This window comes from Ranitomeya variabilis, chromosome 5 (genome assembly GCF_051348905.1).
Source record: "Ranitomeya variabilis isolate aRanVar5 chromosome 5, aRanVar5.hap1, whole genome shotgun sequence".
NCBI lineage: Eukaryota > Metazoa > Chordata > Amphibia > Anura > Dendrobatidae > Ranitomeya > Ranitomeya variabilis.
This window is the reverse complement of record NC_135236.1, coordinates 25,218,305-25,232,990: the sequence shown is the minus strand read 5'-3', so window position 1 is coordinate 25,232,990 and position 14,686 is coordinate 25,218,305. Positions and strand designations below refer to the sequence as shown.

At 43.7% G+C, this 14,686-nt stretch overlaps 1 protein-coding gene across 1 annotated transcript; it reads left to right on the top strand.

The window, feature by feature from the left end:
• The first annotated feature begins 7,032 nt into the window (after nt 1-7,032).
• LOC143774735 (olfactory receptor 10A7-like) lies at nt 7,033-7,914 on the top strand. The gene has a single exon (XM_077262499.1). The coding sequence runs from the start codon at nt 7,033-7,035 to the stop codon at nt 7,912-7,914; it is 882 nt and encodes a 293-aa protein (XP_077118614.1).
• Nucleotides 7,915-14,686: the final 6,772 nt, after the last annotated feature.

Genomic DNA, 14,686 nt, shown 5'->3' with positions numbered 1-14,686 from the left:
TTTGACTTTTTGAATGAAAATTTGGCTCCAATCTTCAGAGGATAGCATGTCACGTTTGGAGAGCCCCCGTGTGCCTAAACATTGGAGCTCCCCCACAAGTGACCCCAATTTGGAAACTAGACACCCCAATGAACTTATCTAGATGCATAGTGAGCACTTTAAACCCCCAGGTGCTTCACAAATTGATCCGTAAAAATGAAAACGTACTTTTTTTTCACAAAAAAATTCTTTTAGCCTCAATTTCTTCATTTTCACATGGACAACAGGATAAAATGGATCCTAGAATTTGTTGGGAAATTTCTCCTGAGTACGCCGATATCTTTAAACTTTAAACCACCAGGTGCTTCACAGAAGTTTATAACGCAGAGCCGTGAAAGTAAAAAATAATTTTTCTTTCCTCAAAAATGATTTTTTAGCCCAGACTTTTTTATTTTCCCAAGGGTAACAGGGGAAATTGGACCCCAATAGTTATTGTCCAGTTTGTCCTGAGTACGCTGATACCCCATATGTGGGGGTAAACCACTGTTTGGGCACACGGCAGGGTTCGGAAGGGAAGGCACGCCATTTGGCTTTTTGAATGGAAAATTAGCTCCAATCATTAGCGGACACCATGTTGCGTTTGGAGAGCCCCTGTGTGCCTAAACATTGGAGCTCCCCCACAAGTGACCCCCTTTTGGAAACTAGACCTCCCAAGGAACTAATCCAGATGTGTGGTGAGCACTTTGAACCCCAAAGTGCTTCACAGAAGTTTATAACGCAGAGCCATGAAAATAAAAAATATTTTTTCTTTTCTCAAAAATGATTTTTTAGCCCTGAATTTTTTATTTTCCCAAGGGTAACAGGAGAAATTTGATGCCAAAAGTTATTGTACAGTTTCTCCTCAGTACGCTGATACCCCATATGTGGGGGTAAACCACTGTTTGGGCACACGTCGGGGTTCGGAATGGAAGTAGTGACGTTTTGAAATGCAGACTTTGATGGAATGCTCTGCGGGCGTCACGTTGCGTTTGCAGAGCCCCTGATGTGCCTAAACAGTAGAAACTCCCCACAAATAACCCCATTTTGGAAACTAGACCCCCAAAGGAACTTATCTAGATGTGTGGTGAGCACTTTGAACCCCCAAATGCTTCACAGAAGTTTATAACGCAGAGCCGTGAAAATAATAAATACGTTTTCTTTCCTCAAAAATAATTTTTTTGCCCAGAATTTTTTATTTTCCCAAGGGTAACAGGAGAAATTTGACTGCAAAAGTTGTTGTCCAGTATCTCCTGAGTACGCTAATACCCCATATGTGTGGGTAAACCACTGTTTGGGCACATGCCGGGGCTCGGAAGTGAAGTAGTGACATTTTGAAATGCAGACTTTGATGGAATGCTCTGCGGGTGTCACATTGCGTTTGCAGAGCCCCTGATGTCCCTAAACAGTAAACCCCCCCACAAGTGACCCAATTTTGGAAACTAGACCCCCAAAGGAACTTATCTAGATGTGTGTTGAGCACTTTGAACCCCCAAGTGCTTCACAGAAGTTTACAACGCAGAGCTGTGAAAATAAAAAATAATTTTTCTTTCCTCAAAAATGATGTTTTAGCAAGCAATTATTTATTTTCACAAGGCTAAAAGGAGAAATTGGACCCCAATAGTTGTTGCCCAGTTTGTCTCGAGTATGCTGGTATCCCATATGTGGAGATAAACCACTATTTGGGCACACGCCGGGGCTCGGAAGGGAAGTAGTGACGTTTTGAAATGCAGACTTTGATGGAATGGTCTGCGGGCGTCACGTTGCATTTGCAGAGACCCTGATGTGTCTAAACAGTAGAAACCCCCCACAAGTGACCCTATTTTGGAAACTAGACCCCCAAAGGAACTTATCTAGGTATGTGGTGAGCACTTTGAACCCCCAAGTGCTTCACAGACGTTTACAACGCAGAGCCGTGAAAATAAAAAATCATTTTTATTTCCTCAAAAATTATGTTTTAGCAAGCAATTTTTTATTTTCACAAGGGTAACAGATGAAATTGGACCCCAATAGTTGTTGCCCAGTTTGTTTGTCTGGTACTCCGTACGTGGGGGTAAACCACTGTTGGGTTGCACATTGGGGCTCAGAAGGGAGGGTGCACCATTTGACTTTTGGAACGCAAGATTGGCTGGAATCAATGGTGGCGCCATGTTGCGTTTGGAGACCCCTGATGTGCCTAAACAGTGGAAACCTCTCAATTCTAACTCCAACACTAACCCCAACACACCCCTAACCCTAATCCCAACTCTAGCCATAACTCTAACCCCAACACACCCCTAACCACAACCCTAACCCAACACACCCCTAACCCTAATCCCAACCCTAATTTCAACCCTAACCACAACCCTAACCCAAACACACCCCTAACCATAACCCTAACCACAAGCCTAATCTTAAACCTATTTCCAACCCTAGCCCTAATTCCATCCCTAACCCTAAGGCTATGTGCCCACGTTGTGGATTCGTGTGAGATTTTTCCGCACCATTTTTGAAAAATCTGCAGGTAAAAGGCACTGCGTTTTACCTGCGGATTTACCACAGATTTCCAGTGGTTTTTGTGCGGATTTCACCTGCGGATTCCTATTGAGGAACAGGTGTAAAACGCTGCGGAATCCGCACAAAGAATTGATATGCTGCGTAAAATACCATGCAGCGTTTCTGCGCGGTATTTTCCGCACCATGGGCACAGCGGATTTGGTTTTCCAAAGATTTACATGGAACTGTAAACCTGTTGGAAAACTGCTACGAATCCGCAGCAGCCAATCAGCTGCGGATCCGCAGCCAAATCCACACCGTGTGCACATAGCCTAATTCTAAGGCTATGTGCACACGCTGCGGAAAACGCTGCGGATCCTCAGCATTTCCGCAGCTGCGGGTCCGCAGCAGTTTCCCTTGAGATTATAGTTCAATGTAAACCTATGGGAAACAAAAAACGCTGTGCACATGCTGCGGAAAAAACTGCGCGGAAACGCAGCGGTTTACATTCCGCAGCATGTCACATCTTTCTGCGGATTCCGCAGCGGTTTTACAACTGCTCCAATAGAAAACCGCAGTTGTAAAACCGCAGTGAAATCAGCAGAAAAACCACGTTGAATCCGCGATAAGTCCGCAGCGGTTTTACACTGCGAATTTATCAAATGCGCTGTGGAAAAATCCACAGAGGACCAGAAAACCCTAACCCTAACCCCAACCCTAACCCTAACCCTGGTTCTGAACCTAGTGGGGAAAAAAAAATATTTTCTTTATTTTATTGTTGTCCCTAGCTAGAAAGGTGATACAGGGGGGGTCATTTACATTTTTTTTTATTTTGATCACTGTGATAGGTTTTCACAGTGATCAAAATGTACATTGAACAAATCTGCCGGCCGGCAGATTCGGCGGGCGTACTGCGCATGCGCCCACCATTTTGGAAGATGGCGGCGCCCAGGGAGGAGACGGACCGACACCGGTAGGCTCGGTAAGTATGAGGGGGTAAGGGGGGAGCTCGGGGGTTGGATCGGAGCACAGGGGGGGTGGATCGGAGCAAGGAAGGAGCGGACAGGAGGACGGAGGGGACCGGGCCACATAACAGACGACTGGGGAGGCGATCGGTGGCGGTGGGGGGGGCAGATCAGGTTTTCCAGCCATGCCGATGATATTGCAGCATTGGCCATGGCTGGATTGCAATATTTCACCATTTTCATAGGTGAAATATTGCAAATTGCTCTGATTGGCTATTGCACTTTCAACAGCCAATCAGAGCGATCGTAGCCACGTGGGGGCAAAGCCACCCCTCCTGGGCTAAAGTACCACTCCCCCTGTCCCTGCAGATCGGGCGAAATAGGAGTTAACCCTTTCACCCGATCTGCAGGGACACGATCATTCTGTGACACAGCATATGCGTCACAGGTCGGATTGGCACCGACTTTCATGACGCATACGCTGTGTCACAGGTCGGGAAGGGGTTAAAAGATCAGCCCTGAAAATAATGACCAGAGTATCTTGGAAAGACAAAGGCTCATCTGTCTCTCTGATTTATTTCTCCCATTTCTAGGTGCCTAAGAATAGCTATACCTGAGGTTGGTTTGAGTGAGAGAAAATCTCGTATTCAACATAGTATAACAATGGCTGGGTGCGGAAAGCCTTCTTCTCTACTCTATACCAGTCTGTCATTGTTAGTTTGCTTACTGTAAGTGATATCTATAATTTGTTTGCCACCCCTTCTCATGTACAGCATCATGGAGTCAATGGTGCTATATAAGTAAATAATAATAATAATCACCCAAAGGTACAGACAAGTCCTGTGTCATCCACACCTAGTCACATTTTATGCTGGCTGTGGACAAACAGATGTGCCTTTCTGGTATCACTCCTTGCCATGCTAAACACACGATCTGACAGAACACTTGCAGCAGGGCAGGCCAGCACCTCAAAGAGGTAAGGGCAAGCTCCGGTCATGTATCTAATTTGAAGTCTCAGAGGTTAAATGCTGGAGACCCATTAATCAGTATGTTGGAGACATGTGAACAGGTACTCTTCCACTATATAGTTGAAGCACTGCCTCCTGCTAATACAGTCCTTATCAGATGGTGTTGCCGTATGTTGTATGCTGAGGAATGTTTTCCACAGTTAGGCCATGCTAATCCTTCCTTTTGAAGTGGTGTCAGTGTTCCAGCTGCATTACTGACTCACTTCTGCACCTCGCCTTATGTTTCCACTAAGCCCCCACTGTCAGGTGGGAACGCCTATAGTAGTGTGTCTACCAGTATGTGCTTGCATTGCCGAATTTTCCAAACTTGCTCCAGTAACAGAAGTAAGAATGGTACTTTGTCTTTGTAACAGGGATCCAGCAGAGTAGCCACTGAATAATCAGAATTGGTAACAATCTTGGCAATGTGGTAGTCTTTGCAGAGGCACAGCAACATGTATTGCCTCTTACGTGCCAGGCTACCCTGAAGCAACAACAAGTTGTACTTGTGACACCCCAGGAGTCCGGATGCCACAGCGGCAATGTCTCCCTCACAGGGGGTGATGTCATGCCTGGAAGCAAGAAGGGATTCCCTTAGAAGGTACATTAGCATGCAACACTTTCGTGACTCCAGAACAGAAATTGGAGCTCTAAACCCAGTTTCAGGAGAGTTTCCCTGATAAGTTCTGGTCTGGAGGCGGGGTTAGTTAGTTAGTCAGAGCTAGTCTGAGGAAGAGGAAGCAAGAGAGGAGTGCCTGGGATTGGAGCTGCGACTGAGCCCACCCCAGGACTGAGCACCAAAGATCGGACACCGGAGTCCATTGTTGTTTGGGAACTGCAGGCCCAGCAGCTAAAACCGGAGGACCGGAGATTGCAGGTCTCCTGGTCCCATCTGACACCTGAAGGCACGGCAGCAAATCAGAGCCCAGAGTCACCATGAGGGAGTGACACCTGAATAGGCTCAAGCTGTCTGCCATGCTGGTAGTGTACCATTTAATGGACAGACAGTAAGAGAGACTGAATAGAGCATAAAGCATCAGGAACCCAGAGAACAGCGCAGGAGGGAGGCTTCCATCCCCACATGGCTAGGATAATTCCAAATTACTACCAGGCTGCCTGGATCTCCAACACCAGCTGTTACCTGTGCTCCAGACTGAACCTTTGACCAGGAATTAAAGGTAATTAAAACTGCAGCCCTTGTGTCCTCTAATCCTTTTCCTGCATCCTCGGACCTGCACCCCAACATCCACCATCCCTCATAAACTGTACCGATAGCCCTGGGGCCCTGCTCTGCCTGTGGGGAACAGGACCATCCCAGCTGCATCACCATGGGCCCCAGCGGACTCCCTAAGCAGCGTCAGACATTTATAGCCGAATACCACAGGTGGCATCACGAACAATCCCCTTCAAACATTCCCTCATCCCTTTTAATGCACGCCTTGGGCTACAGACCAGGTCACCGCTGCTGTGACCTCCCCTTTAAGAGCTGTGCGACCCGGTTCCAAGTGCCCCACAGCCATAGCGGGTGTTGCATACTCAGTGATAGGTTTATCGTCTGGGTCCTTTATATCCCGCTGTCATGCTCCAGTTATGCCCATAAGATTCTTTGAGTGCAATCCTGCTGTGAACACGGTTCCTCCTTATCCTCATCCTCCAAAACTGTCCCCTGGCTGTTGGTACAGGAGCCAAACCTCTGATCCATGTGTAAACGATTGGCCTGATAATGATGTGAATGGTCCCTGTTCTTCCTTCTCTTTCTCTTTTGCCACCACCTCAAGAATCATCGCCTTAAGCTTTTTTTTGCTAGGAAGCATAGAAGTGGGATAGCAGCACTGATGATGGCGTTATCGTGCTTACCATGGTAGTAATGGAGTACTCAAAGCAGCACAACATGACACACACGTCTGTGATGGTAGGACAAGCTCCAAAATGCTTTGCACCTCAGACCCAGCCACGACTACATTTACACAGTTTTTGCCAGAGGTGCGATGGACTCAACAACTAGTAAGCTTGTGGTTGCTGCAGACACACAATTGATAAAAACAGAAATGGAATGAAAGGGTTAATTCTGTGCCTCCAGTAGATTAAGGATGAAAGATAAAATGGTTATCCAGAAATGTGGTCTATTTATCAACTCCATTCTAAGTTCAGAACTTCTTCATCAGGACATTGTGGTTCTCCTGATGAAGAAGTTTAGATCATCAAAACATGTTGACTAATAAAGATGTTTCTGGATATCATTTCATCTTCCCTCCCTTATCTACTGTCTGCACAGAATTAACCTTTTAATTCCATTTCAATCATTTTTACTAAGCATGTCAAATCCAGCATTCCATTTGGAAAAAAATGAGGAAAGCGATGGCACATCCACGCAGCATACAACCAAGTGAATGCGTTCTAAGTGTGCAGCACTGCTCGGTGTGGGTTGTTTCAAAGTCTTATACTGTATGATATTATAAGAAGCATCATTATCTCTCTTTTAAAAGTTCTTTTTTTTCTGTGTTATTATTTTTATGTAGGAGAAAAACCAGACTGTTAATCCAGATTTTTTCCTTTTGGGATTTCAAAGCATGCAGCACTTTAATATTTTCCTGTTTTTCCTGCTTCTGGTGGCTTACTGTGGTACAATATGGGGGAATCTCCTGATCATCACCCTGGTGTCCACCAGCAAGAACCTCCACACCCCAATGTACTTCTTCATCTCACAACTGTCCATCAGTGACATCTTGTTAACAACTGATATCGTCCCGAAAACACTTCATGTTCTCTTGAATGATGGGGCGAGCATAAGCTTTATTGGTTGCATCACTCAGTTTTATTTTTTCAGTGCCTCAGAAGTATTTGAGTGTCTTCTTCTCACAGTTATGTCTTATGACCGATATGTGGCCATCTGCAATCCGCTTCGCTATTCTTCTATCATGACAAATGCCCGTTGTGTATTATTGACCACCTTGTGTTGGGTGTTTGGTTTTACTGTTGCATTGATTTACTGTTTAACCTTATCGATGCTGACATTTTGTGTGCCAAGCTTCATTGACCATTTTTTCTGTGATCTCGTTCCTTTGTTAGAACTTGCCTGTTCCAGTACTTACATAATTGAGTTAGAGGTTTATATTATGTGTCTCCTAGTAATGTTTATACCCATCACAATAATCGTATCTTATGTTAAAATTATTGTCACCATCTTACGGTTCCAGTCCAGTTTCAGCAGACAGAAGGCCTTCTCCACCTGTAGCTCCCACCTCACCGTGGTCTCCATATTCTACTTCACTATTTTGATAGTTTATTTTTTCCCAAAAGAAGGACAAACTTTAAACCTCAGTAAAATCCTATCACTGCTGTATACTGTCTTTACTCCACTGATCAATCCCATTATATACAGTCTGAGAAATAAGGAAATAAAAAAATCTCTACAAGAAATAATGAAAGTGCAACTAGTAACAGTGGTATAATTTATCTACAGAAAGCTAATCACATAAAAAACTTTTTAGCCCAAAATGTTTTTTTTTTAGTTTTTATTTTACTACTTGTCTACGTATATGCTTACAACATTTTCCCTATTATATAGCATAATTAAGCATTTTCTAACTATTATATTAATAAATACCACATTTTTTCAGACTACTTTTTTCCTCCAAAATTGGTATCTCTCGAGATCTAAATATGAACATGTGCCGCCTCCGTCAACCATTTTCCCAAAGCCCACCACAGGAAACTGAATGGCAAAGAGGACTCAGCTCACCGACACTGACAACTAATATAAGTGCCCATGCACAACAGTATCGCCCGACTCCCGGCACTTTAACCCCCGGGACACTGCGATAAAACAAGATCGTGTCATTCTGAGGTTCTCCCTGACTGCAGACTCCTGATCGAAAATGGCCTCGGGGTCCTTCTGGGTCGTGCAGGGGGGTGACTTCTCAGTGCCTGTTAAGAGCAGGACCTGAGAAACCTCCTTCACTGCCTGTCAGATTGTTGAGCTGACACAGTGCTGTGAAAAGTGTCAGATCAGCGATCTGACTTTATACAGTGATGTCCTACCCAGGAACAATGTAAAAAAGTAAAAAAAAAATTATACTGTGCAAAAATATATATTTTTAAAAGTCCTAAACAGAGAAAAAACATATTGTTCCAATAAATAGATTTCTTTATGTAAGTAAAACAAAAACAATAAAAGTATGCATATTTAGTATCACCACGTCCGTAATGACCCGACCTATAAAACTGTCCCACTAGTTAAAACAGATAGATATAAATAAACATGGTAACGCTGAAAATACTATCTTGTCCTGCAAAAACGAGCCACCATTAGTGTTGAGCATTCCGATACCGCAAGTATCGGGTATCGGCCGATACTTGCGGTATCGGAATTCCGATACCGAGATCCGATACTTTTGTTGTATCGGGAATCGGTATCGGGATTAATATCAATGTGTAAAAGAAAGAATTAAAATAAAAAATAGGGATATACTCACCTCTCCGGCGGCCCCTGGACTTTACCGCCGTAACCGGGAGCCGTTGTACCTAAGAATGCGCGCTTGAAGGGCCTTAGATGATGTCACGGCGCTCTGATTGGTCCGTAACGGTCGCGTGACCGCTAGGCGACCAATCACAAAGCCGTGACGTCACCTAAGGTCTTTCAAGCGCTTGAAAGACCTTAGGTGACGTCATGGCTTTGTGATTGGTCGCGTAGCGGTCATGCGACCGCTACGCGACCAATCAGAAGCTGCGGACGTCTTCTAATGTCTTTCAAGCGCTTGAAAGACCTTAGGTGACGTCACGGCTTTGTGATTGGTCGCGTAGCGGTCACGCGACTGCTACGGACCAATCAGAGCGCCGTGACGTCATCTAAGGCCCTTCAAGCGCGCATTCTTAGGTACAACGGCTCCCGGTTACGGCGGTAAAGTCCAGGTTGCGTCGGAGAGGTGAGTATATCCCTATTTTTTATTTTAATTCTTTCTTTTACACATTGATATGGATCCCAGGGCCTGAAGGAGAGTTTCCTCTCCTTCAGACCCTGGGAACCATACAGGATACCGTCCGATACTTGGTGTCCCATTGACTTGTATTGGTATCGGGTATCGGTATCGGATTAGATCCGATACTTTGCCGGTATCGGCCGATACTTTCCGATACCAATACTTTCAAGTATCGGACGGTATCGCTCAACACTAGCCACCATACAGCACCAACAGCAAAATATTACAAAAGTTATAGCTCTCAGAATAAAGTGATGCAAAAACAATTATTTTTAATATAAAATAGTTTTTATTGTATAAAAGCGCCAAAACATAAAAAAATTATATATATGAGGTACCGCTGTAATCATACTGACCCGAAGAATAAAACTGCCTTATGAATTTTACCACATATGGAATGATATAAACGCCTCCAACCAAAAGAAATTCATGAATTACTGGTTTTTGTTCATTCTGCCTCCCAAAAATCATAATAAAAAGCGATTAAAAAATGTAATTTGCCTGAAAATGGTACTATTAAAAACATCAACTCGTCTGTCAAAAAACAAGACCTCATATGACTCTGTGGACCAAAATATGGAAAAATTATAGCTCTCAAAATGTGGTGATGCAAAAATGATTTTTTGCAATAAAAAGCATCGTTTAGCGTGTGACCGCTGCCAAACATAAAAACACAATATAAAAACCGCTATAAATAGTAAATCCAACCCCCCTGTATCACCTCCTTAGTTAGGGAAAAATAATACAATAAAATTTGTATTTATTTCCATTTTCCCATTAGAGTTAGGATTAGGGTTGGGGCTAAAGTTAGGTTTAGGGTTTTGGCTAAAGTTAGGGTTAGAGTTTGGATTAGGGTTAGGGTTGGGATTAGGGTTAGGGGTGTGTTAGAGTTAGGTTTGTGGTTAGGGTTATGGTTAGGGCTGGGATTAGGGTTAGGGGTGTGTTGGGGTTAGGGTTGGAGTTAGAATTGTGGGCTTCCACTGTTTAGGCACATCAGGGGCTTTCTAAACGCGACATTGCGTCCGACCTCAGTTCCAGCCAATTCTGTGTTGAAAAAGTCAAAAGGTGCTCATCCCCTTCTGAGCTCTGCTGTGCTCCCAAACAGTGATTTACCCCCACATATAGGGTATCGGTGTACTTGGGACAAATTGGACAACTTTTGGGGTCCAGTTTCTCCTCTTACCCTTGTGAAAATAAAAAATTGGGGGCGAAAAGATCATTTCTGTGAAAAAAATATGATTTTTTATTTTTACGGCTCTACGTTATAAACTTCTGTGAAGCACTTGGGGTTCAAAGTGCTCACCACACATCTAGATATGTTCCTTAGGGGGTCTACTTTCCAAAATGGGATCAGTTGTAGGGTATTTCCACTGTTTAGGTACATCAGGGGCTTGCCAAACGTGACATGGCGTCCAATCTCAATTCCAGCCAATTTTAGTTTGAAAAAGTCAAACGGCGCTCCTTCCCTTCCGAGGTCTTTCATGCACCCATACAGTGGTTTCTCCCCCACATATGGGGTATCAGCATACTTAGGACTATTTGGACAACAACTTTTGGGGTCCAATTTCTCCTGTTACCTTTGGTAAAATAAAAAAAAATTGGATCTGAAATACATTGTTTGTGAAAAAAGTTAAATGTTCATTTTTTTTAAACATTCCAAAAATTCCTGTGAAGCACATGAAGGGTTAATAATTTTCTTGAATGTGGTTTTGAGCACCTTGAGGGGTGCAGTTTTAAGAATGGTGTCACACTTGGGTATTTTCTATCATATAGACCCCTCAAAATGACTTCAAATGAGATGTGGTCCCTAAAAAAATGATGATGTAAAAATGAGAAATTGCTGGTCAATTTTAACCCTTATAATTCCCTAACAAAAAAAATTGATTCCAAAATTGTGCTGATGTAAAGTAGACATGTGGGAAATGTTGCTTATTAAGTATATTGTGGGATATATCTCTGTGATTTAAGGGCGTGAAAATACAAAGTTGGGAAATTGCAAAATTTTAAAAAATTTGACAAATTTCCATTTCTTTCACAAATAAACGCTGGTAATATCAAAGAAATTTAACAACTCACGTGAAGTAAAATGTTTCGAGAAAATGTGTCAGAATCACAAGGATCCATGGAAGCGCTCCAGAGCTATTACCTAATAAATGGACAGTGGTCAGAATTGTAAAAATTGGCCTGGTCATTAACGTGCAACCCACCCTTGGGGTTAAGGGTAGTGTTGAGCGATACCGTCCGATACTTGAAAGTATCGGTATCAGATAGTATCGGCCGATACCCGAAAAGTATCGGATATCGCCGATACCGATACCCGATACCAATACAAGTCAATGGGACACCAAGTATCGGAAGGTATCCTGATGGTTCCCAGGGTCTGAAGGAGAGGAAATTCTCCTTCAGGCCCTGGGATCCATATTAATGTGTAAAATAAAGAATTAAAATAAAAAATATTGATATACTCACCCGTCCGGAGGCCCGTGCACCTTACTGCTGTTAACCGGCAGCCTGCTTTGCTTAAAATGAGCGCGTTCAGCACCTTCCATGACGTCACGGCTTCTGATTGGTCGCGTGCCGCTCATGTGACCGCCACGTGACCAATCACAAGCCGCGACATCATTCTCAGGTCCTAAATTCCTAGAATGAGGAGTTTAGGGCCTGAGAATGACGTCGCGGCTTGTGATTGGTCGCGTGGCAGTCACATGAGCGGCACGCGACCAATCAGAAGCCGTGACGTCATGGAAGGTGCTGAACGTGCTCATTTTAAGCAAAGCAGGCTGCCGGTTACTACCAGGGCGCATCAGAGGGTGAGTATATCCCTATTTTTTATTTTAATTCTTTATTTTTTACATGGATATGGATCCCAGGGCCTGAAGGAGAGTTTCCTCTCCTTCAGACCCTGGGAACCATACACTGGGAACTTCCGATTCCGATTCCCGATACCACAAAAGTATCGGATCTCGGTATCGAAATTCCGATACCACAAGTATCGGCCGATACCCGATACTTGCGGTATCGGAATGCTCAACACTAGTTAAGGGGTTAACATATTTTTATCAAAAAGTGCAAATGCCAGTCAACCATGTTAAGGTGTACCTAGAAATGTTTGCTTCATGTCACTAATGTCCTAGCTCTATTTAATATCCTCATGCCTAATCTCCTACTCTTTTTTTGTAGTACATAATGGGGGAGTTTGGCTCCTTTCAGGGTTCAGCACTCTTATTCAACCATCTTTCCCATACAAAGTTTTAATTGCGAGTGATACTGTGTTTCCTTTTCACGTCTCCAGTTCATTTAAAGCTGGTTTGGCACATGAAAAGGTACTTAGGTATAACTTGATGTGGTCAGAGGATTTTTCACTTTTTGATTAAAAAATGTCAACTAACTGTGATACTTCCACCACAACCTGCTCCTGCAAGGTGTATTTCTGTCATCACTCAGCCAGCCGTGCTTTTGGTTGAAGAGATGTCAGAAATATAAGCTCTTCATGGTACAAGCTCTGTCCTGCCACTAAGGTTAGAGTGACTGGGACCAGTAATGATGTTTAGTCTGACAGAATAGGTGTCACAGTCTGCTGTCCAGCTCAAATTATGAGATCCTTACTTCAGCCTATTGAAAGGCACTACACCCTACTAAAGCTTCCAGCTTAATGCTGGAAGCTGCCAGATATAGTATTGTGCTTCACTGTTTAAGTCCCGTAAGTGCTTTGTTGGGTCATTGCTCTTTGTTTTGACCCTGCTTATGTTTTCTGAATATTCTTAAAAATCCTGTTTTTGCACATTATGTGACTTCTCAGCTTTGTAGCTAAAACTCCCAAAACCAAGGAAAGATCAGAACTTCCTAACAAATGGTAATAGGGGCTGGTTAAGGCATCATTGTATTCGGCCAGGCCCCCCGTTACACCTGGAGACTAAACATGGCTTTACCTCCTGGATTCTACTAGCTGTTCTGCATATTTTGCCACGCTGAGGAGCTAGAATGGATCAAGCACCTGTAAGGCATTTGGCCCGTTCCACAGATCTCAAAAATGTAACCGATGTGTGACTAGGATGTACAATAATTCTACATTAAATCTCCTTATGAAATTCTATCTGACTGGAGGAAGTTTGAATGAAGCAGTCACACAGTGTGAGCTTCACAGGTGGTCATCCTGTATGAGCCTGGATACTAACTGGTGGGGCTGGAACACCTGCTGAGTCAAGTGCCCTGTTGCAGCTAAACATGGTAAAGTAGGATTGCAAGCTGCCATTATATCCCCCATACTCTTCACACATCCCCTTTAGAGAGCTATGGGCTGCAGTTTGCGGTGTTTCTCTACGTGCACGTCTACAACCTCCCAGCTTTGGGATAACCAATCAGCATTACTATGTTAATTACCTTTCTTGTGGTGAATGATGAAGTAGTACTGCTAGAGTGCAAGGCTCCAGCATAACAACTTCCCTTTCATTCCATATACGGTGTGTAACCAGCTAAGCGGGTTGTGGTTTGTTTCTGCAGTAAATTGGGCCCACATAATTGCCATCATGGAGTAGGCCACCTTCCTTAGATGAAACTTCAGGTTCAGGGACAAGACTTGGTGTTCTTAGCTCATAGAGTCAACCTGACTGAGCACAGTACCAAGGACAAAGTCACAGGCGTCATTCTGTACTACAAACAGCTTTGTGAAGTCAGTGGCTTGTAGTACCAGGGAGCAGGAAAGATTGATCTTCAGTGCTCGGAATGCTGTTATGAACCGGTGACCTTGGAGCCGCATGAGAGACTTTCTCAGGAGTAGGTGGAAACCTGTACTGACCGCAAACCCTAAACTGACACCGCAACTAGAAGTAGCCGTGGGGTGTACCTAACATGTCCTAGACACCTCGACACAGCCGGAGGACTAAATACCCCTATAGGTGGAAATGGGAATTCTATCTTGCCTCAGAGCAGAACCCCAAAGGATAGGCAGCCCCCCACAAATATTGACTGTGAGTATAAGAGGAAAGACACACGCAGGCAGAAAAACAGAATTTAGCAAAAGAGGCACTTCTAGCTAAATAGAAAAGGATAGGACAGAATTCTAAGCGGTCAGTATTAAAATCCTAAAAATATCCACAGCAGAAAATACAAATATACTACATCTAACTAAAGACATAGCAAGTATATCTGCAACTCCTGAGAATCCAGCATGACTGAAAAATCCAAACAAAGTCTAAGCTGGACAAAAACACAATGAATTACACTGAATTGAAAAGCACACTGCATG

Bases quoted from the DNA above. Each gene is read 5' to 3' on its own strand.
- LOC143774735 (XM_077262499.1), top strand. From the start codon at position 7,033: ATGCAGCACTTTAATATTTTCCTGTTTTTCCTGCTTCTGGTGGCTTAC.